This window comes from Plecotus auritus (genome assembly GCF_963455305.1).
Source record: "Plecotus auritus genome assembly, chromosome: 5".
NCBI lineage: Eukaryota > Metazoa > Chordata > Mammalia > Chiroptera > Vespertilionidae > Plecotus > Plecotus auritus.
Genome location: NC_137776.1, coordinates 82267664 through 82292445, shown reverse-complemented (window position 1 = coordinate 82292445; position 24782 = coordinate 82267664). Strand labels below are relative to the sequence as shown.

The following is a 24782-nucleotide window of genomic DNA, read 5'->3' as shown; positions in this document are numbered from 1 at the left end:
TATTCAAGTCAAGGGATAAAATGGAGGGGCACAGTTTTACATAATGGCTTTCTGCATCTATAATTCTCTCACTGTAAATCAATTTCTATCATCCCTTGCCCACTCCCCCTCTCCCTCCTGCCAGGATCCCATTCTAGGCTATGAGTGTGGTCATCTTGAATTATTAAAATCTCAAGTAGCTGGTTAATAAAAACCTTCTTCTCATTTGAAACTGAAAATGAAAGGGGCTTACTAGTAGACACCACCGATTTCTGCTGCTTCATTTTAAAGGCAAACGACACGAAGGTTTGAGATGGTAAGCGAGTAGCTCAAGGCTTGACACCTTCTCCTGGAAAGCTGTGTCCTAGTTCCCTTCCTCCAGTTTAGAGCTGTAGGGAACTGACTGGGTGTGTCTGATGCTGTGTGCATTGCTTTAAGATTGCAGCCTGCTGTTGGTCACTCTAGGAATTTTGTTTTTTTCACCTTTTATCCCCCAGTGTCTAGTCTGGGACCTGGCATTAATTGCAGCTCAGAAAGTGAGCGATGATGAAGGAAAAAAGATGGTTTTGGGCCACAGGGTTTCTATGAAACCTTCTGGGCTTCTTCCCAGGCCCTTGGTCTTTGGGACCGCTGTGACCTGCCCCCAGTGGCACCCCTGAGTTAGCACTGTTCTCCACTGCTCTGTGTGAGTGTCTGGGAGATGGGGTCTGTCTCTAAGGGCAGGGCTATCACTAGAACCTTTACTGTTTTTTCCACAGTGTGTAGGACCATGGAGAGCACACAGTGAGCCCCTTCCCTGGAGGTGTGTCTGATGGGGTCTCAGCTCTCAGGTTGGCCTCTCACTGACCTTGCATCTCGTTTTTGTCCCATGGAAAATACTCTAAAATGGAATCCTAATGTCACTTTGATAGAATTGCAAGAGAAAAAGTACTAAGATGGATATCTCTTTCTGAACTGGAGATGTGTTAGTAATCTCTATTTTGCTCAAGATAAGCACTGTAGTTTAAGGTGTGTGTGTTTCACCCTCTTGCTGTGTACCTGGCTGCCCACCTCTAACAGCACAATTGTTCTGTTCACTGCTTATATTTTACTGGTGCCTCCTCTTGGCTTTGAAATCAAGCCCTCACCTGAGGCTCCACGCTCAGTTCATTCTGGGTTGTACTCTGTGCCATGGCAGCCAGGACGCTGCCCAGCGGGGATGCTGTGCTGGCCACGCTGGGGGAGGATATGAACAGGTGTGTGCAGGATCACTGGGAAGCTGTTTTCTTCTAAAATCTCCAGATAGAAGCCCAGCCCGGAATGACAAAAGCAGAATTTGGGGAAGGGGATGAGGACGGTCTTGCTTAGGGCTATAGTTTTTGAAACATTTCCAGGTGGTTATTATATAACTCTGTGGTATCTCATTGGGAAATAACTGGCTTACAGGGTTTCCTTTAATGAACATGGGGAAAGCCCAACATTCAATAGAAAGCAACTCATAGTTATTGATTGCCTAAATGACTGATGTAATCCCCTCTCTACTTTTGTTCAAACTTGTTCCATTTATTGTTCCCCTGAATTTGGAGACCTTCCAGGTTCAGGCTCCCCAGTAGGAGCTGAGGCCCTTGAAAGCAGTGATTCAGAAGCCAGATGGCCAGAGTCCACCTGTCCTACCACTGGTCGCTGTGGGACCTTGAACAGATTGCTCAGTAGTTCATGCCTCAGTTTCCCCCACTCCAGATGGGCACAGTCATAGCACCTACCTCCTAGGCTGAGAGGGTCTGTGTTGAGGTGACAGCTGTCAGTTCTTACTGTGGTGATGACAGGACAGTCATGCCTTTGGAGAGCAGAGTTGGGTGGTATCCGTGTCTAGAGGCAAAGCACCATGGTCAGTACATGTGACATTTTTCCCAGTCTGTGCTTTTGACATCTCACCGTATAATCTTCCCTCCCTCTGCACACTGCCCCCATTAGTGCCTCATTTGTTTATCATTGTCATTTAGGAGCTCAGCTATATGAATTTTTCTAGAAATATCTCAGAAGTCTGTATTGCATCCTGTTAATGAATGATGCCATGTTAGCATGGGTCTGAACTGTAGAGAGATGCTGTCAGGCACTTCCGAGATACCTGAAGTTGCTTGCTCTTAAGCTGAATGACCTAAAACAATTGTCCTTTTATGCAGTTTATGCTATCAGTTTTATTAGGGAGCCACCCTACTTCTAAAATTCCCAATTTTTTACTGTTAGAGTAGAACCAAAGGTTACCAGGAGAAACCAAATAACATGACTTGTTAATTCAGTGACCTTAGTTTTATGCAGAAGACATAGTAAATAGTCTGAGAATTCTTTGAAGTTGGAGGTATTATGCTACCTGATGCCAAACTATACTGCAAGGCTATTGTAATAAAAACAGCATAGTACTAGCATAAAAACAGCCACATAGATCAATGGAACAGAATAGAGAACCCAGAAATACACCTATGTCTATATGGTCAGTTAATGCATGACAAAGGAGACAAGAACGTACAGTGGGTAAAGACAGACTATTCATTAAATGGTGTTGAGATAATTGGACAGGTACATGCAAAAAAAAAAAAAAAAGAAAGAAAAAGAAACTAAACCACTATCTTATACTATACACAAGAATAAACTTAAAATTATTAAAGATTTAAATGTAAGACTTGAAATAATTGAACTCTTAAAAGAAAACATAGCTAGCAAAATCTCAGATATTTCTCTTAGCAACAGTTTTTTTTTTTTTTTTCTCATCTATCTTCCTGGGCAAGGGAAACAAGAAAAAATAAATGGGACTACGTTAAAAAGTTTTTGCAGAGCAAAGGAAAAAAATGAAAAGACAACCTACTGAATGGAAGAAGATATTCGCCAAAGATATATTGATAAGAGGTTGATATCCAAAATTTATAAAGAACGCGGACAACTCAACACCAAAAAGATAATCTATATATATAAAACCCTAAGTGACCGGTCAATGGTTCAACCAGTCGACCATTTGACTGGTTGCTATGACACACACTTACTTCCAGGGGGCAGACGCTCAATGCAGGAGCTGCCCCCTCGTGGTCAGTGTGCTCCCACAGCAGGAGAGCCACTCAGCAAGCTTACTGAGCAGCGGCAGGCACAGCAGGGCCAGGATGAGCAGGAGCTCGAGCTCGGGCTCCTCCCTGGCTGCCTGCTGCTTTGTGCACTACTATATCCCTTGGGAGATGTTGGACTGCTGGGAATCAGGCTGAAACTGGCAGTGTGACATCCCCCGAGAGGGCAGAGGCCAGGCAGAGGGACCCCGTGCACTGGGCCCCTAGTCAAACTATAAAATGAACAAATGGCCTGAATAGACACTTCTCCAAAGAGGTCATACAGATGACTAATAGACATAGGAAAAGATGCTTATTTCATCACTATTATCATCACTGATCATCAGAGAATGCAAATTAAAACCATAGTGAGATAAGACCTTAAATCAGTCAGAAATGGGGAGGAGAAAAGGGAACCCTTATACACTGTTGGTGGGAATTGAGATTGGTGCAGCCACTGTGGAAAACAGTATAGGTTCCTCAAAAATATTAAAAATGGAACTGCCTTTTGAGCCAGCAATTCCACTTCTGGATATTTATCTGAAGAAACCCTAAATACCAATTTGAAATATGCAGCATTGTTTACAATAGCCAAGATATGGAAGTAACCCAAGTGCCCACCAATAGACAATTGGATAAAGAGTATATAATACATTTGTACAATGGAATATTACTTGGCCATAAAAAAGAGTGAAATCTTACCATTTGCTACAGCATGGATGGACCTAGAGGATATTATGCTAAGTGAAATAAGTCAGTCAGAGAATGACAAATATCATATGGTTTCACTTATATGTGGAATCTAAAGAACAAAATTGGTGAACAAACAAAATAGAAATGGACTCAGGTAGAGAGATCAGACTGGTGGTTGCCAGAGGGGAGTGGGGTTGGAAGACTGGGTGAAAAGGTGAAGAGATTACGAAGTACAAATTGGTAGTCAAAAAATAGTCACAGGGAAGCAAAATATGGCATAGGGAATAAAAGTCAATAATTTAAACTAATAAAAGGGTAATATGCTAATTAGACCAGGAGACCTTCTGGACATCCTTCCAGACAAAGCCATGGTGGCAGGGCCAAAGCAGAGGCGGTTAGGAGCGGTCAGGCTGTCAGGGGAGGGCAGTTGGGAGGGACAAGGCCTGCAGGGGTGGGCAGTTAGGGGCAATCGGGCCAGCAGAGGAGGGCAGTTAGGGGCAATTGGGCCAGCAAGGGAGCAGTTAGGTGTCGATTAGGCTGGCAGGGGAGTGGTTAGGGGGTGATCAGGCTGGCAGGCAGAAGCAGTTAGGGGCAATCAGGCAGGCAGGCAGGCAGGCAGGCAGGCGAGCGGTTGGGAGCCAGCAGTCCTGGATTGTGAGAGGGATGTCCGACGGGCAGTCAGACATCCCTCAAGGGGTCCCAGATTGGAGCGGGTGCAGGATGGGCTGAGGGACACACACACCCCACCCCCCCATGCACGAATTTTGTGCACCGGGCCTCTAGTACAAAATAATATTGAATGCAAGCTGTAATTGAAAAAAGAAAAAGAAAAAAATAGTCTAAGAGTTCTTGAGGAGAGACTACTGTATCCTCTGATATCCCCTCTGCTTCCTGTTTCAACTTTAAGGACCCTGTGATTACCTGGAGCCCAGCTGATTAGCAACCATTAATTCCGTCTGATACCTGAATTCCCTGTTGCCATGTAGTGTAACAGGTGCTGGGAGTGGGGACAGTGACTTATTTGGAGGGCCACCATTTTCCTTTCCCAAACTGTCTTGTTCCTTTTTGTTTTGCTTACCTTCTTATTACCATATGTTCCAAAAAGGATTAAACATATATTACAGGGGATAAGAATACATCTAAAATTAAGGAAAGAAAATGAGGTAAGGAGAAAATCAGAATAGGAAAGTAAGAGTCAGGGATGCAGTTCAAACTCAGAGTAGATACCAGGGTACTTCCTGGGAATGGACTCTGATCTGGGCCAGGAGCTTTACCTGGAGACTCTCTGGAAGAGAGAAGCACTGTCAGTTACATCCTGCTGTGTCAATGAGTAAACCATGGCCAGGTGTTCAGATGCTCAGATCAATATTCTTTATTTTTTAAAATATAATTTTATTGATTTCAGAGAGGAAGGGAGAGGGAGAGAGAGATAGAAACATCAATGATGAGAGAGAATGGTTGATCAGCAGCCTCCTGCATGCCCCCCCAGTGGGAATCGAGCCCACAATCCGAGCATGTGCCCCAACCGGAATTGAACCCTGGACCCTTGAGTCCACAGGCCGACGCTCTATCCACTGAGCCAAACAAGCCAGGGCCAGTTGAATATTCTTGATGCTATGGTGAAAGAAAAGTAAATTTTGTCTCTAGGTCCTCCTGGATACATGAAATCTAATGAGCAAAACCTTTGCCAGGTTTATGGTAAACCCAGCGATATGGTTCACCTGGCCCCTCCCTCCCTCCCTCCCTCCCTCCCTCCCTCCCTCCCTCCCTCTCTTCCTTCCTTCCTTCCTTCCTTCCTTCCTTCCTTCCTTCCTTCCTTCCTTCCTTCCTTCCTTCCTTTCATCTTTCCTTCCTTCCTTCCTTCCTTCCTTCCTTCCTTCCTTCCTTCCTTCCTTCCATTGCTTTCTTTCTTTCATTGCTTTCTATTTTAGGTTAAAAATGCATTACTTTGAAGATTTCTTCTAAGACATGTGGTTCAGGGCCAGGCCAGATCCAGGGGTTATAAATTATCTAGAGTGGAGGTTCCCACCTGGGGGTTCCCAGGTGGTGAAGCTTGAGAGTGTCCTGAGCTTTTATTGTGAATGACAGTGATGTCTTTTTTCCCATTTCTATTTTTGAGGGTCATTAAATAAAATATGCATTGACATATATGGTCTCAATCTCTGATCCCCCTTCAAGGCTGAAGAGCGTGAAAGCCTGCCAGCATCCGTCAACTGTAGATCGTGGTTTGTGACATTCAGAAGAGTGCTCTGCACTAGTAGCCCATGAAGATGACATGTTATAATGAAAATATTTATTTATATCTCTAATGGACTGTTGGTTAAAGACAGGATGCATTAGGAACATTCAGGTCAAAATAGAATCATGGAGCATTATGCTGATAGTTCTGCCATTTTCTTCCAGATTATTTTCCCTCTAGCCATAGTTGCATTTATCTGATCAGAATTCTTTTGGCATGTCTTATAGTATTTTTTTTAAATTAGTATTTAGAAAGAAAATATTATGACTGTCATACTAATTTTTCTCTTTAACTTATTATGATTAAAGATTCAGACACCTGCAATGTGTTATTTGTGGAGAAAGACTTTCAAAATAGCTCCCGAAAAACACCTGTTTTTTCCTGATAGTATTTAGAAACAAAACAGAAAAAATATAAAAATAAACTTATGGGATTTGGAGATGCCAATTAATCACCCCCTTCCTCCCTTCTGGCCTCTGCACTAGAGGAAACAGAAGAAGGCAGATGGAGATTGAAGCACATTGGCAGCTTTATTAGAGTAAGACTAAGTGGAAAGATGTGTTTTGGGTACATGACTTTCTGACCCGTCCTAGATGGAATCCACACATCTGCCCAGATGGGGGCCAGGCAGTGTGGGTACCCCCTGTAGGGTAGGGAAGTTCTGACCCCTTAACATGTGGCGGGGGGCAGGAAACCCAGCAGCCCCCCCCTCGCCAGCTTAGATGCTGTCACTCTTCCCCCACAAGGCCCATGAGCTCTCTGATGCAGGAGCAGGAACAGTTGCTCTGGGGTTTCTTCCTGCGAATGGAACACACATTCTGCATGAAAGCGTATCCAGATAGTAAGTAAGGAGTTCTCTCTTATAAACCATTGTTCCTTTTTAAATTCAGATGCAAGAAATCCAAATGTTGGGCAGTGTCTTGTCTAGTTTTGATGCCAGGGCTGGTAATCAGATTACTGTCTGGTTTTGAATATACATTTGGTCCCCTCACCAATTGTATACTATGAAGATGTAATTTTGGAATGGATTTTGTTGACCAATCATCCTTTCCCCCACAGAATTAAATTCTGTATGTCACAGGCTAAATGGGCAAAAAGTAATTTTTCATTGATCATTTTGAACTTTATCAAAATGAATGAACTTCATAAACTTTAATATCTTGTTTCAAAAATGAAATATAATTTTACTTTAATCTATCACATGTAAACATTAAGAAATCATTTAAAAGTTTCTAAGGGGGGAGAGAGAGAGAGAGAGAGAGAGACCGATAAATGAGCCCATTTGTCACAAAAGATTTGGCCAAAGTCAATCTAGAACAATGGATAGATTTTGGATTTTGTATCCCTTATATATCCTTCAAATATAGTTTATTTCACCAAAGCTTTGAAAGCTCTCAATGGCCATAAAGTTGCGATGTGCCTGGGAAGATAATAGAATTAGAGGCATTTCCAGAAACTTTATTGGTTAACATCATCTCACACGAAATTAAGACACCTAATGCTAATTGATGCTTACTCAGTTGAAGGCTGTTCCACTTTAAACTCAACTGGGAAAGAAGTAGTGATTGTTAAGCAGGTGATACCACAACTAAGTTCTGTTCTTTAGAGCATTTCAGCAATTATAAAACAATAAAAACTCAGTAAAAACCCTGATAACATCTAACTGAGCAATGTAGAGTGTATGGTGGGCAGCTGCATGGGGTATTTTGCTGTAATAGAGTTAAAAGTTGTGTATGTATCCAAACCGTGGCTTTGATTTTTGCATATAGGATTAAAACCCTGAACCTAGAAAGCACAGCCAGTTTTTCTTAGACACAATCCTAGTTGACAATGATAAAACCATGCTGTCTGCATGCACAATTCATATCTAAGCTGTATGCATTTTACAGTAAATAGGACTGTCCATAAGACAACTGGTCCTACTGACCTGCATCCATCTCACTCAGAAGTGCTACCACAACTAAGTTCTGTGCACATTGCAAAAAGGAGGGAGCTACACTGTATTCTCCATCATCCCCCACTGGAAATTAGCATCTGATTTGCTCTTATTCTTACTAACCTGGATAAAAAGATAAAGAGCAGTAGAGCTTTAATGTGCAAACCAAAACCTGGGGATCTTGTTATAAACACCAGTTCTGATTCATTCAGTCTGGGGTTGGGTCTGAGATTTGCATTTCTAATAACAGTCTACCAGGTCATCTCAATGCTGTCGGTTCACAGACCAGATTTTGTGTAGCAACGTTAAAGTGGTGCTGGGTGCTAGAAGTGTTGGTAGACATTGAGGCCATTAGGTTAGCCTCAAACAATTACTCATTTTTGGAGTCAATACCAAGGAGATGTTAATAAAAGCCCAGTGTGATCCTCCACAAGTCTTCCTCAGCAAGGTGGTGATCTACAGGGCTTTGAGGTGGACGAGCTCTTCCTGAAAAGCTGCATCCTTGGGCAGGGCCCCTTGGGCACCGGCCTGGGAAGATCAGCTCACGATTCTTTAAGGAGAAATCCAGTGTACCTTGCCAATGGATTGTCTTGTAAGCCAGTGGATCTACATTGTGGAGAGCATAAAGTTTATGTGAAATATTGGAATAGATCCCATTTTGGGTCTCACTAGGACCCATAGAGTTAGTACAAGGAACATTAGTTCTTGGATGTATTAGTTCTCATCTCTAGTTGTGCATTAAAATCACTTAGGCAGCTTATAAATAAGAATACCGCTGCTTGGGCCACACTTCAAATGAAGTGAATCGGAATCTTCCGGCATGAGACCTGGATATTTATATTTTTAAAAAAGAGCCCAGGTGATTCTGAAGTGCATCAGGTGGAAAGGCCCTGGTTTAGGCACACCTTAACTCGGAGGGCAGAAAACTCTCCTGAGATGCTACGTGGTCGTTTGACTTAATTCAACATTTTTGTAATCCAAGGGCTTGTGACCAGATCCCAGTCAGGCTGACCCAACATATTTGCAATATTTGTGAGAGTTGACCTTGGTTTATAAATTGGGAGACAGGTAAGTTTATCAACCAGCATTCAATAGTTGAGTCCTTCTCTAAGAAAATTTAGACTTGGGACATTATGACCAGGATCTGCCAAAGCTTGGTGGGGCTTTGAGCTCCACGTGCAATTACTATGACCATTTTAGAAGAGATGGAAATTCATTATAAGGTTTAGATGTGATCAGCCTTTGAGTGGCCACCTCAGATTGTGTGTGTATGTACATGCATATGTTCGCACCTTGTCACATCAGCTAATTAAAAAAAAGATTTGAACCTGGTGGTGTATGAAATCAGGTGCTTGGAGGGCTGTCCCATTTCTGCAGACAGTGCAGCAGGAACCCTCACAGGGGAGACCAGCACCCAGCCTGTCCCTCTGCGGGTGGAGGAGGGGGGTCCAGGGCTGGGGTGACTGACTTGTGAGGTTCTGGGAGCACTTGTTGAATAATGAGCTTTATCTTGAGGGCATTGCCCCACTTTTAAAGATAATTTTGATAGTTTTTGTGACGGTGTTTTTTTCTGTTGCTGGGCCATTTTGGGCCTATTATCACTCGTGGGTATTTTCTAGATGGAGTTGCCAGAAATCATCAGAGAAAAAATTTCATTCTGTATGTACCATGAAATTCCTTTGTGGCTTTACCATCCTATAGCTCTGAGTGAAAACAAATCTTTTGAGCATTTTCTTCATTCAGCACTGCGGAGCTCCACCTAGCAAATTTACACACTCTGTGAGCTTTCACAGGCTACTCCTTTCTTCCACTGAGTCATTATCGACCTGTCATGATGCATGTCCACGGTTTCCTGGGCTGGGAGCCAGGTGACAGCCCTTTCCCTGTTCAGACTGCCTGATGTAGCATCATCTGGGTTTGGTCTTCCCAAAGCCTTCTCTGTGCCTGTTGGTTTTATGGACTAGGATCTTGGTGGAACAAAGCCCCGATGCCCCATACTCATTAGTAAAAGGGGCAACAGCCAGCCTGGGAATGAGATCCTGGCTGGTGCCAAGGTAGTGCTGTCACTGAAGGATGTGGGAGAAACTAAGACTCATCTGTCAGTCATCTTGAGACAGCACCAGGAATGGGCCCCTCTCGTCTCTCTGTGGCCTCTGGTTTTAGCACAGGGCTCAGTGCCCACTTGTCTTCAGGCCTTCGATTGACTCCTGAGTTCACTTTCTTGTTCTGCAGGCTAGTCCTGAGGGCTGGCCTGTGAACCCCTTCCTGTGGGGTATGCTCTAGCAGTCGGTAAAGACAGTGGTTCTCAACCTGGCGCTTTTATCCTGCAGGGGACATTTGGCCATGTCTGGAGACAGTTTTGATTGTCACGGTTGGGAATGGAAGGTACTCATGGCATCTAGTGGCTAGAGGACAGGATGCTGCGTACTGTCCCTCAGTGCGAGGCCAGCCCTGCAACGAAGAATTATCTGGCTTCAGAGGGCAGTTGTGTCAAGGATTGAGAAACCCTGGGTTAAGTGGGCTTATTTCATTTATTAGGGACCTATGCTTTTTGTTTTTGTTTAGTGTTTTCAGAATTCTTGGGGTTGCTGTGGTTTCATTTTTTTGTTGATGAGAAATTCTGTCAACTGTGAAGAACCTGTGGGCCTTGCGAATGAAACTGACAGGGCATGTGAGGCTCTGATCTGATCCAGCAGCACAGCTTCCTTCTCCTTTGTTTCCTCTCCCCGTTGTCCACCTGCCAGTATGAGCACACCCAAGAGGCCAAGTCAGAATAAAAGCACCAAACCTTCCTGTTTTCCCTCCCCCTTGTGCCCTCTAGTGGAGATGGCTGTACATGACGTTGCCAGAGGTTGGCTAGGATGGGGGCAGAGAGCAGGAAGGAGGGTCTGTTCTGGAAAAGGAGTCATTAGCCTGAATACAGTATTTGAACATTTGTTTTGCTCTTGACACCAGATGTGGAGCTCTGAACCACACTCAGTGGACTCATACATGTGAGGAAATACCCACTCCAGGGGGCAGGGTTCCTTTCCTGCCCACACTAGGAATGCAGGTGTAGCCTAATGAATGAAATCTCTGGGCACAGGCCTGCCGGGGTTTGATCACTTCAAATGTAAAAGAGACTGGGCCATTCAAAAACCCAACATTAAGCCCTGGCGGGTGTTTCTCAATGGTTAGAGCCTCAGCTCAAGTACCAAAGGGTCGTGGGTTCAATCCCTGGTCAAGGGCACCTACCTGGGTTGTAGGTCGATCCCCAACCCCACTTGGGGCTCATGGGGGAGACAACCCGTCGATATGTCTCTCACATCAATGTTTCTCTCTCTCTCTCGCTCTCTCTCTCTCTCTCCCTCCCCCCCCTTCCACTCTCTCTAAAAAGCAATGGAAAAAATATCCTTGAGTGAGGATTAAAATAAATAAATATAAACAAGTAAATGTAAATAAACATAAACAGATATAAATATTTATATGTAGAAAACCCAGGACATTAAAGGCCTCTCCACAACACAGGCCATTGCTCCTGTATAAGACCAGGTCTGCCAGCAGTTTATAGGGCTTATAGGATAAAAACTGTTTGTTTGTTTTTTAAAAAAAGCCTTCCTAAGAATACCAAAGGTGTGTTGTTTTAGCGAGTGTCTTTTAGTTAGTGACTCAAAATAAGACTCGTTCAGCCAGTTCTGAAGAGAACAGGCTGCTCTCACCTAGAATATGCTATTCCTGTTTATAGAGAAAAGCTGTAGAGTCAGAGGAAAGTCAGAGGATGAAGCATTGACGTGGAAAAGAAGGGCCCTGTTCTCATCCTTCCTGGCACCACTGTTGGCCCCTGGGCTCCTGTGCTCCCTAGGGTGGGAGGGGTGTTGTGCCTATTACAGCTGTCATGGAGCCACACTGTGGGTTTGGGGCTGTGCCCAGGTGGGCCCTGAGATTGGTTTCAAGCTGGCAGCACCAGGCCTATGTGTCCAGGCCAGGCAGAGAGTTGCGTCTGCCCAGGTGGAGGACTTACTTTGGAGGAACAGCTGCTTTGCTTGTCTTCCCCTCCTCCTCCTCGCCTTCTTTTAACAACACAAGACAGCCATATTTTGAGTGAGAATCTTTCCCCCAGACCACCTGTCTCCCTTATACCAGTAATTCTGTGACTGTGTATTTTTCTCTCTATCATCTGTTGATTCTCGCAACCCTTTGAGGTAGGTGGGATGTTGCATTGGCTGCACAGTTCCTTATGTCACCAGACTGTTTTCTACTTGGTGTTTCACATGGAGGAGTCCCTTCCATTTGGAGTTTCTGCAGGTGGCTGGTAGGTGCAGCTTGGTTTGGTGGAGACCTTATCATATTAGGAAGCAGGACGGGGCTTGAGTGGACTTGAGTGCTGGTTCGATTCTGACTCTAACTAGACACCAGAACACTCTCTGGGCCTCAGTGTCCTCCTCTGCAAATTGAGACTTTGTACTTGGCTGTTATTTTCCAAAGCAAAATCTAATGTCTACCAGTGTGTATAAAGTCTAAATGTTAAAAATTATGCATTTTAATTCATCATATTTCCTTCCAAAGTTGTTCACTGGGCAAACAGGCTGTTCCAGTTAAGTTTGGTAAGATGGTGTGCGGACATTTCAAAGTTGACTTATGTACCACTTTTCAGTTGCACAGCAGTGGAAACTCAGATTCATCCTGATTGCACATGGTAATGGCTGCTATTTTTTAAAACAATTTCCAAGCACTCATATTGTTCTTAATGTAAATTAATACAGAGGCTGGGAATGACACAGTCAGAAATTGTTGCAAAGTTAAATTATTAATGTTGAATCATTAACATTATCTAAAAACTGTTGTTACTTCTTATAATAAGGAAGTCAAACAAGTCTCTGAAACACAATTTATGACCGACTGTCATCTAGTGTTTAATCACTCAATAGTGTTCTCTGTTGTACAATTTACGTTTGTAGATACATGGACTGGAATTTAATAAAACAAGCAGAAGAGACCAATGCCAACCATTAATTTCCTGGCCAAAAAACATAGAAAATCAGAGTTCAGATTCCACTTGGAGAAGTAGCTAGGGAAGTTTTACTCTGAATCTCTTGATACATATATTCATTGCACCTGGTATGTTAACAGTTGGTATGCAAAACCTTTCCTAACATTTTTTTTTTATAAAAAGAACTAAATTTAAACAAAGAAAAACAGAAATCAAATGAAAGCATTTGTGGAACCCCTGGAACATCCCTGGGAACCCTGACGTCCTTTAGAACAGTCTGAAAATCAGCCACAAGGCTTACTCACCCCCACTCATCCATCTCTGACAGTGCTCTGTGGTTCCACAACTTTGCCCACTTCATACATGAGGAAGCTAAGGCAGACAAACTTGACTAGGATCACACAGGGCAAGGGGTAGAATAAGCTGTAGATTTCCAGGTCTTGGGTGCAGGGATTCTTTCAGCTTCTTCTCACCTCCCTTTAGTCTTCCTCTGATTATCTTGGGTGACCAAGAATGAAAGGAGCAGCCTCCATGAAGATCTCCCCACTGGTTTCTCCTCCCATTCTCTGTCGTGGTCATTTTTGTTCCCTCAATCACTGCCTCTGCTAGAATTTTTCCTGGAGATTTTCCCTTCTCTTTTTCTTTTAATACCTGTCCTACCACCATAACCACTTTAGTTAAGCCCATCTGTTTAAGGGCACAGTGATTTTTCACTGCTGTGTGGCGAGATCTTAGGTTTGGGACTTGCAACAGGTAAGGTGCAGATAGTCTCAGAGAGCTGGTTCTCTGTGGTTCACACCAGAATGAGGCCTTGGAGGTCATCGCTTACTAGTGTTCATCTCATTTTCACCATCAGGTCTTTTCCTCTGGCAAACACTAAATACATCCACTGTGTGCAAGGTGTGGCCATTCTTGGCATTGCCTGTCTTTGGGGTGTTTACAGCTCCCATAGGAGAGATTAAGGTAAGAAGCTCTCCAGAGCAGCCTGCAGTGAGGGCACCAGGAAGACAGGCTCTCCTCTGTCTGGGGAGCTCCATGCAGAAGACGGAGTCCAGCTGTGAGAGGATGGGGTTCCCATGGTAGCAGGATGAGCAGAGCAGACTTGGGATGGGGAGAAGACAGGTGTGGAGTAGTTCGAGTGGTGCGTGATCAGGACAGAAAAGGTGTGCTGAGGTGGAGCTGTACTGTCCCATGTGAATATTGGACCAGCAGCAGTGACGGGTCTGTTCTGTGAGGCTGTTGGAAAAGGTCAAATCCATGTGGTTGGGGTTAGCATTGCTCATAAAGGAACATGCATTTCCCACTGCATGCATTCCCTGAAGACACGGGTTCCCATATAAGAACTGGGCCTTGAATGGGCACCTGAAGGAACTGCATCATCAGTCTGGTTTTCACTCCCTTGGAACTGGGCTGTTTTCAGGGTGTTCTCAGGCGGTCTGAGAAATTGGCATAAGGCAGGCAGAAGCCGTCTGATGGTGGTCTCTGAGGTTGTTCCAGAGCTTGTAGGAGCAGCTATGTCTGTTGAGCTGGTGACAAATTCTCTGTGTCATTTCCTTCTGTTGCGAGGCCTGTGTTCTACCCTTAGTAATGGTACAGCCATGCTGTGGCTATGCTGTGGGGAATGGGGGATAGGGTTCTTGTTGGGCCCAGGACGCTTCTCTGCCACCTCCAAGGACAGCTCCTCCTCCACCCCCAACTTCAAGGTGGGCTCTCTCTTTCGCTCTCACTCTCATTCTCACTCTCTTATAACAGCTTTACTGAGATATGATTCATATACTAGTATCATACAGTTCTCCCATTTAAAGTGTGTAATTCAATGACTTTTAATATATCCACAGAATTGTTCATCCATCACCACACATTTCAGACCAGTTTCTTTATCCCCAAAATAAACCCCACATGCCTTAACTGTCACCTCCCAGTACCCCACCCCTGAGTCCTGAACTACTGCTATTGTACTTGCTGTCTCTGTGGGTTTGCCTGTTCTAGACATCCTATATAATAAAAGCCTAATATGCAAATTATTCAACTGGGAGTTCGTCCACTCACTATGACATGTGCTGACCACCAGGGGGCGGCGTGGAACATGGTGGGCGTCGGCGATATGGCACTGGCAATGGGTGGCAGTGGAGGCGCTGCCAGCCCCGATGGGCCCCTATGAGAGCGGGACCACGGTGGGATGGTGGAGCAGGTGAGTGGGCAGCACCAGGCCAAGGCAGGTGTGAGCGGGGGCCCGATCGCCCTGCAGACAGCAACCAGCGACGGCGGGGGTGGGGCCCCGCCCGGCTTCCAGGCACTGAGGGAGCCGGGGGTGGAGGAGCCTGGCCCTGACTGATTGCCCGCAGACAGTGACCAGTGGCCGGCAGGCCCTGATCGCCGGATCGGGGCCGGGCCCTGGACTGGGATGGAGAACTGGGGATGGGTGGCAGCGACCAACCTCCCGTGACGCCCAGGTCAGGGGCTGCGACCTCTCGCCAGCTACCTGGGAGCGGGGGTAACGGGGATCGAGGTGCTTTCACTCCCCCTGCTACCTTCCCCCAGGATGCCAGGGCTCATGCGCCGGGGAAGCACCCATGCTCAGGTGCCGGGTGTCTGTGAGGAACCCACCCTGCACTCATGTGGCCTCTTCCAGTTGAGCTGGGCCATAGCTGCCAGGATCGTGGGGGCCTGTCAGGCTCCCCATGGGTTCGTGCAGGAGCCGGTCTGTGAGGCTGGCCGGGAGAGAGTGTGGTGCCCACCCGGTTTCCGTGCGGCACCGCTGGGTGGCCCAGAGGTCCACGCTGCTCCCCGGCCCATGGTATTTGGCCTCACCACATCTCCACATGGGGACTCAGGCACCATGACTCAGGGGGTTGGGATCTGCACAGGGGCCCAGGTGCTGCCCAGGGCCCAGAGGTCAGCTGGTACCTGCCCTTCCTCGCCAGATGCTCACACTTCGATTGCCAGCCAGGCCTAGGAACCACACCAGTGCATGAATTTCATGCACCGGGACTCTAGTTTCATATAAATGGAGTCAGCGTGCTCTTTTGTGACTGCCTTTTTTCACTTCCCATAATGTTTTCAGGCATCATCTGTGTTGTAGCATGTATCAGTACTTCATTTCTTTTTATTGACAATACTAGAGGCCCGGTGCACGAAATTCGTGCACTTGGCGGCCGGGGGGGAAGAGTTCCTCAGCCCAGCCTGCACCCTCTCACAGTCTGGAAGCCCTCAGGGGATGTCCTACTGACGGCTTAGGGGAGCGGGGAGCGGGTCTAAGCCACAGTCTGGCCTCCCTCTACAGGAGGTGACCGGCGGGCCGATTGGGATGGCGTGGGCAGCGAGTGGCTGGCCCTGCCCCCAAATGTGCCACGGCCACTGGTGTCCTCCTCTGTGGGAGGCAACCCCAGCAGGCCTATCTGGGGATGGTGCTGGGCAGTCCTGCCCTGAATCGCCCTGCCACTGCTGCCGCCCATGGCCTCCCTCTGCAGGAGGCGACCAGATGGGCGATCAGGGGATGGCGCCAGCCCCCATTGCCCCACTGCCACTGGTTGCTGCCACCTCCACCCCCCCCCCCCTTCACCCCATCGTCATCCCCTCCCTCTGCCTGCTAGCATGCGCCTTGGCTGGCCTGGTGACACCTGCTCACCGGCCCCGCCCCCCACTGACTGGTTGTTCCACCATTCGGTCGATTTGCATATTACACTTTTATTATATAGGATTGCTTTACTTGGAGGGAGATTTATCCACCAAAATGAGCTCTAGAAGGAATGTTTTTCAAGGTGTGGTCCTACATTTTAGCAAGCAACCCAGATGAGTGTTATGCATTGTATTATTTGAGAGGATCTATTTTGAAGTGTGACACTAAAGTAAAGAGACATTGGCTCATTAAAATTATGCCTCTGGCATGACCACATTCAATATCTAGTTTTTATTGTTAAAAATTGAGCACCCAATATCTCTTTATCAGTCTATATAGGCTCATAATGTTTCCACGTCTTGGAAGTCCCCATACTTACAGAGCATTCGATGACTTCAATAAGTATTTTTAAGGGATCATGCAGGAAAGCTAATTTAGGTGATAGGATTGTGTAGTAGATAGATACTATCCTAGATTAGGAGAAAAGATGGCACATTAGCCTGACGTGGTGGCTGAAGGCAGAAAAACAAACGTTGCAGCAAAGAGCACTAAGTCTGTCTTCTGTCCTAATTGTTTGGCTATTGCTGAACTAAGCAAGCTCCCTTTCACTGTTCCTTTCCTTGATACCTTCTCCCAATTATTAGAATCACCCATTCAACAAAGTTGCCCAAACTGGAAAACCTGGGCTAATATCATTTGCTTTGTTTGCTTTCTTCTCTGTGTAATCAGCCAAATAGTTCTGTCAGGTTTCCTCATAAATATGTCTCTGATCCACTGCCTCTGTCTAGTCCCAGTTCCCAACATCAGTCTCTCTTTTTCTTGGGCCCAAAAACACTGCAGTTGTCTAAATTGATCCTTCCCACGGCCACCAGAATGGTTCACTTAAAATGAAAGCAAGACCAGGATGCTCCCATGTTTGACAATCTTTACTTTTCCTCCTTCTGTGGAAAAAAATCTAAGCTCCCTGCTATGGTATATAAGACTCAGTGGCCTGTCCTCTGCCTACTTCTCAGGCCGCTGTGGACCCAGGCCTGACTGCCGCCATGGGCGGCCAGGACCTGGGCCTGACTTCCGCCCCAGCCCCCCTGTCCCCCTACCTGTGTCCACTCCGGGTCTGTCTGAGTTGGCATGGCAGCTTGGCCAATCCCCGGCCCCCCCTGCCCCCATGCCTGTGTCCGCTCCGGGGCTGCCCGAGCCACTGTGGCGGTGCAGCAACTAGGGTATGCCCCCCTGTCTCTGTCTCCGTCTCCGCTCCAGGCCTCACCTGCGTGCGCAGCCTCCTCCTGACCAGTTGTGACTGTTATGGCATCCTGGCCTAATTTGCATATTACATCTTCTTATACATACATATATATACACACACACACACACACACACACACACACACATATATATATATATATATATATATATATATATATATACACACACACACACATATATGTATATATATATATATACACACATATATGTATATATATATACTAGTGGCCCAGTGCATGAAAATTCATGCACTGGAGTTGGGGGGGGGTCCCTTAGCCCGGCCTGCCCCCTTTCACCTTTCACAGGACGGGAGCCCTCAGGGGCGGGAGGCGACCCAGCGATCAGGGGAAGGTGACTCCCCCATCACACCTCTGCTGCTGCCACTGCCAGTAGTGCAAGCCTCAGCTGGCCCTGGTTACCTGAGTCTTGGGCGGCCCTGGGCAGCTGGGCAGCTGACATCCAAGGCTTGCCTGTGCCTAAGGCCAGCCCTAGGCGGCTGGGCAGCTGACATCTGAGGCTTGCCTGTGCCTTGGGCATTGGCTGGGCAGCTGCCATCCGAGCCTTGCCTGTGCCTCAGGTGTCGGCTGGGCAGCTGACATCCAAGGCTTGCCTGCATCTTGGGCTGGCCCTAGGCAGCTGGGAAGCCAACATCCAAGGCTTGCCTGCACTTCAGGCTGGCTGTGGGTGGCTGGGGGGCTGAGAGGACTGAGGGACTCCAGAGGCAGACACGTTGAGTGGCCAGACCCGCCTGGGGGCGGGCCCAGCCATGCCGCATGCCTTCCACCCCAGCGGGGCTGAGAGGACTGGGCACCACCATCTGTGGCTGTGGCCACCGCCATCTTTGAGGGCGTGACAGTTAATTAGCATATTCCCTCCTTATTGGCTGTGGATGTCACCATCTTTGTGATGGTGTGATGGTCAATTAGTATATATCCTCTTTATTAGATAGGATAGGTTCTATTGTATGACTATACCACATTTTGCTTATCCATTTGTCAGTTGATGGACATTTGGGTTGTTTCATTTTTTTTAATCTATTATGATTAGTGCTTCCATGAACGTTAGTGAATAGATTTTACTGTGGACATATGTCTTCATTTTTCATGGGAGAATTCCTAGGAACAGAATTGTCTGGGCAACATGGGAACTGTGGGCTTAGCCATTTGAGTAACTGCCAAACGACTTTGCACACCACCTGCACCCTGTCCATCCCCATCAACATCCTCAACAACACTTGTTCTTATGTCTTTTTCAATGACAGCCATTCTAATGAGTGTGAACTGGCATATTGTTGTGGTTTTGTTTCCATTTCCCTAATGACTATTGATGTTGAGCAGCTTTACATGTGCCTTTATTTTTTGAATGAAGAGAACTGACACATTTCCTTGCCAAAGATCTTTGACCATGTTTGGGAAGGTGGAGTCAAATATTGTGCTGAGGAGTCAATGGGGAAAGGAAGTGAACATTGCTCTTTCAGGAAGTGCAGGAATAGAGGAAATGTGTGAGGGTGGTTAGTGGTAGAGACTGATCTGGCAGCTTGACTCGCTGTGAACAGACTTGCTGCAAACTTCTTTCTGGAGGAGAACGGACAAAGTCCTGGTCCTGGGCTGTCATCGCTCGGATTGGCAACAAGGCTTCAGAGATACATGTCTCGTCCTCTCTGTGCCTGTCAGGTCCAGTTGGCTGGAGGCTCCAGCTGTTGGAAGGCCCATAGCAGGCAGATTCTGGGCCTGATAGACCACTTTTTATTCACTGTTGTTCTGTAGCCTCTTGATTAATTGTGTGGTCATTACTGATGATCATCATTAGGTCTTTCCATGACACCACGACCCTCCAGTGAGGACTGCAGCCTCCTATTACTATAGATGATAGGGGTGCTCTTAGAATAAAGGTTTTTGCAAAGTCTTTTAAAAATTCAATTCTTTCAAAGGGAATTGTGTAAATGAATTCTAAGTCTCTGTGTGTGCTGTTTGTGTGCTGACAAAGTTGCAGTTATTTCAAGCTATAGATTCCACCGGAGAAAAGAATTTTTCTCGTCTTTCTACAGTTACTTATAGTCTGGGCCCACAATATCCAGAACTGCACTCCAAAGTGAGAGTTAGGGATTTTCACTTCAAATTTGTATGACTGAGCTGGAATTACTTGACCTTGGCTGGGTTTCTGAACCACCTATTTGCCCACTCAGTGCACCCCTGGTGATTCTGACTCGCTCTGAGGCCACGGCAGAGAAGTGCCCGCTTCTATTGATGCCTTTGGCCTTGGACTTTTCTTTGCTTACACTCTGCAACTTTGAACAGTGTCCTCAGGAGATTAATCAAGGAAGTAGAGTGACTTCCTGTCTGAATGGGGACAGGTAATTCCTGTCAGCATCTGGGTTTCTTGGTAGGGCATCCAGACTGTCTTTCTTGGTAGAGCACCTCCTGCACTCTCTGGGAAAATCCCTGCAGCCCTGATATGAAATCTACTCACTGGCCTGGGTTATCACGAAGGAAGTGTGGCCACTTCCTGAGGACCTGGGGCAGCACCCAGTCAGCAGAATGGCTTTTAGATATCAGCCCCTCGAGGGCGGGAACTCTGTCCCATTCAATGCTCAGTCCCCAGGGCCTGATCGCAATGCTCAGCATCTGCTTGTGGAACTGATGTAGGAAGCAGCCATGGCAGGTGTTGTCCAGCTGGTCTGCACTTAGAGGGGCAGAATCAAGGGCACGGTGCCCAGATGACTCTTCAATTAGTCACCAGCTATTTTCTTGTGCCCCTGAGAAAGTATGCAGGGGAGTCCCTTTGAGCAGTGGTCGGCAAACTCATTAGTCAACAGAGCCAAATATCAACAGTATAACGATTGAAATTTCTTTTGAGAGCCAAATTTTTTAAACTTAAACTTCTTCTAACGCCGCTTCTTCAAAATAGACTCTCCCAGGCCGTGGTATTTTGTGGAAGAGCCACACTCAAGGGGCCAAAGAACCGCATGTGGCTCGCGAGCCGCGGTTTGCCGACCACTGCCTTAGAGGGTCCCCTGGGGTCGCACACAGGAACAGCCAAGGCAGGCAGACAGTGTCCTAAACCTGCAGACCAGGAGGGAGCCTCCTAGGCTGGCGCAGTGGAGAAGGTGGTCTGATGCTGGTGGGGCTGCAGGAATGGGGAAGTCTGGATTGTCAGTGTGATGGGGCAAGGCCAGCAGGTGGGGGAGCAGGTCAGTGAAGACAGGAGCCTGTGCCCATCTGCAGGGCTGTGGTGATGGCAGACCAACAGTGCAGAGGGTGTGATGGCATGGAGGAACTGACAGCAGTGATCCAGTAGTGTCAATGGAATTCAGGCCACCTGGTGTTGGCAGTTTGGTGGTGTGGCATGATGAGGGCAGCCCTCTGCCCGTATTAGGGGCTCTTGAATTGGAGCAGCGGCAGAACCACCCTATGGACTTGATGAAGCACAGGCTGCTGTCTCCCTTCGCCTGCCCCCAGTGTTACTGACTCAGGAGGTCTGCAGTGGGCCTGAGATTTGCATTTCTCACTTTGCTCCTGTTGCTGCTGAGTTAGAGACCCCACTTTGAAAACCACTGGCCTAGGATTTTCTGTTAAGTTCCAATAGTAAATGTTTTAGGCCTTTGAGCTACATAGGATTTCTGTCACATCTTCTTAGTCGCTTTTCACAATCCTTTTAGCATGTATAAGCCATTCTGGGCTGTTGATGAACAGGCTGGTGGGAGAGTGGGGGTGGCGGATAGGGAGGCAGGGTCTGGTTTACTACCTCTGCAGCTCCCTGCATGATCCATCCTCTGCTGCACAGCTGGCTGACCTCTGCCAAATGCACCTCCCTGTGCCTTTGTATTTTCTTCTCTGAAACAGACATAGTAATATTAACAGTCCTTATATATGGGGCTCTTTTAAGAGTTTAATGAGATAAGGCACAAAAAGCATTTACCATGATGCATAGGACATACCTGGAATTTATTTATTATTTACTATTAGTATTAGTAGTGGTACTACCCACTGCTGATGACTGTTGATGGGTGAGGGAAAGATAGGGACAGGAAGACCAACATTGCAGACTTTGAAAGCGAATAGGGCCAAGGCTTCGTTATAGTTTCTCCTTCGGCTATTAAGAAACAGGATCATTTGAGCTGAGTACATGCAGGGTGAGTCCCACAGGAAACCCTTGCTCAGCCTTCCCTTGGGCATACTTAGAAAATGGTGTCAATCATAAGCTGGCTGGTTCTTGGACCCAGGACTTTGGCCAAAGCGGGGGGTATCTTAGCCTATCTGTAACTCCTGTAACTCCTTTGCAGCTGCACTTCAGCCCTATTTGTTGTGAAGCTTTGATTTAGGACAGTGGTCGGCAAACCGCGGCTCGTGAGCTACATGGGGCTCTTTGGCCCCTTGAGTGTGGCTCTTCCACAAAATACCACGGCCTGGGCGAGTCTATTTTGAAGAAGTGGTGTTAGAAGAAGTTTAAGTTTAAAAATTTTGGCTCTCAAAAGAAATTTCAATCGTTATATTGTTGATATTTGGCTCTGTTGACTAATGAGTTTGCCGACCACTGATTTAGGATATTGGCCCAGCCTGTTCGGATACCAGATAGGATCTGGTTGCATTAGTGTTGAAACTATACTTTTATATTTTTGTAAATTAAAATACAGTGAACATACAGTAGTATATTTGTTTCACATGTATAGCATACTGATTTAACCTTTGTATTCCTCACTACGTGATGAGCAAAGGATACTATGCCCTTTAACCTCATTTTGCCAGATGTGGATGAAACAGCCACAGGAAAGCAGGCTGTCGAGTGCCCCACACTTCCTATGCTGAAGTGTGGGAGTGAGAAGTGTGTGCAGCTTTCACTCACGATAGCTAGAACGGAAAGACCGCTGGGTATCACCCCTGGCATAGCCTGTGCACTGGTGCCTGGGAGAGGCCACTGGGTGGCCCCGAGAGAGGCAGCTCATCTCTGGACACTGCTAATGAAAGATGGCTATGCCTAAGTAATGTGGGGGCTCTTTCCCCTCCCTGTCCCATTACCCCTGAGGGGCATCTACTTTCTTGCTCACCTCTCTAGCTGCATGCTCTGATCCTCTCCAGAGCATACAACAATGACTTTGTAAGCTCACCTTACATATGTACAAAAGTGCTGGGCGGTGATAGGACTCCACCCTCCACTTGGGTTTCTGCTGACATTCAGTGAAATATTCTTCCACTCCTCCCCACCTTGCACAACAGATTTCCTGTTTTGAACTTGATCCAGACTGGAACAGCCATGCTACACCTGTTAACACACTCAGACGCCTGTTTCCTCCTCCGTATTTGTACAGCTTTTTGTTGCCTCGCCAGATTTCCCCTCTTAGCTTGCAGATCAAGACCCGTAACAGAAGACACCATACGGAACCAGCAAACTAAGAAAAAGGAAGTTCGCATTTTAGAATTAATTTGAGTGAAAACAGGGCTCTGGTTTGTTTTACCGTGTTTTGCCATGACCGCTGAGCTAACTTTTCTCCTCCTCCACAGCAGGATGGAAGAGAGGAGAGGAAATCGGCAGACGCAGGAGCCGGAGTGAGACGGCCGAGCCCACCATGAGCCCGGTCCTCCCTTCTGTGCTTTAAGAGCCAGCGGCAGGTGAAGTCGCCTGAGAGCAATGGCTCTCTTCACTCCGTGGAAGTTGTCCTCGCAGAAGCTGGGCTTTTTCCTCGTGACTTTTGGCTTTATTTGGGGTATGATGCTCCTGCATTTTACCATCCAGCAGCGGACTCAGCCCGAGAGCAGCTCCATGCTGCGTGAGCAGATCCTGGACCTCAGCAAGAGGTACATCAAGGCGCTGGCAGAGGAAAACAAGAACGTGGTGGACGGGCCGTATGCCGGGGTCATGACTGCTTACGGTAAGTGCTGCACCTTGGGGCCTGCTCGACCCAGCATGGTTTTGCTTCCAAAGGACCCCAGAGGCTCTCAGACTTGGTCTTGTCACGGAGTGAGTGTGTCCATTGCCTTTGCCTTAGTGGCAGTGAATTGCTCACAGAGGGACACTTTTAGAAAGTTTAAGCAGTGTCCTTTGGGAGTGTCTCAGCTCTGGTACACACTGACACACAGCCCTGGGAGCAGTGGGGTAGGCAATTCCATTCTACTGCTTGTGTTTGCAGCCAGCGCCTCCTCCCTCAACACATTTCTGGATTGCATGATCTCATCTGGGAGTATGTTTAGGAAATGGAGAAAAGTATTCTCATTATCTTTCCCTAAACAAAACTTAATTAGAACTGGTGGATTGAAGTAAGGAGGCTGGGGAGGAGTGGTCCATGGATGCCAAGAAACACAGAACCCTGTGTGCCTCCCCTTGGCCAGTACGCAGGACATTAAGGCTGCCTGCGGCTAATAGCTTTAACCTTTGGCTTCTTCAGAGATTATTGCTCTTGTTTCTTGCCCTTGTCACTAAGTGCTCTGCTTGAAAAGAACTCTTTTTGTACTTGTTGCTTTTTTTTTTTTTTTTTTTTTGGCGGATACTATAATCCTTTTTGAAATGAGGTTGAGTAAAAACCAAAAACACATATAGAATTTTACTTATTTTCTTTGGCCAAAAGTTACACTTAATATAGAAAAAGAAAAAGTTGAAAGTCGAGACCAGCAAAAATATAGTAAGAAAAAATAAAATCACCTAAATCAGTGGTCGGCAAACTCATTAGTCAACAGAGCCAAATATCAACAGTACAACGATTGAAATTTCTTTTGAGAGCCAAATTTTTTAAACTTAAACTTCTTCTAATGCCATTTCTTCAAAATAGACTTGCCCAGGCCGTGGTATTTTGTGGAAGAGCCACACTCAAGGGGCCAAAGAGCCGCATGTGGCTCGCGAGCCGCAGTTTGCCGACCACTGACCTAAATCTATGCTAGGAAATAAGCACAATTAACATTTCAGTGCAGATTTTTCTGATACTTTGTATATGCAAATAAAAATATACAGTATATACAGATATATAGAGATGCAGAGTACTTACAAAAGCATGAATACAAAGCAAAATTTGCAAGTGAAATTTG

The 24782-nt window shown here is 46.5% G+C and overlaps 1 protein-coding gene across 3 annotated transcripts in view; it reads left to right on the top strand.

Annotated features, from left to right (window-relative positions):
- The window catches only part of MGAT5 (alpha-1,6-mannosylglycoprotein 6-beta-N-acetylglucosaminyltransferase), a 409267-nt gene that overhangs the window by 149608 nt on the left and 234877 nt on the right, over positions 1 to 24782 (top strand). For 2 of the 3 annotated variants that reach the window (XM_080670056.1, XM_080670057.1), the window contains one exon: positions 23268 to 23635. In XM_080670056.1, the coding sequence (XP_080526182.1) occupies positions 23395 to 23635 (241 nt within the window). In that variant the 5' untranslated portion in view covers positions 23268 to 23394. The remainder of the gene's footprint in view (positions 1 to 23267; positions 23636 to 24782) is intronic. The other variant, XM_080670058.1, reaches the window with a different exon arrangement.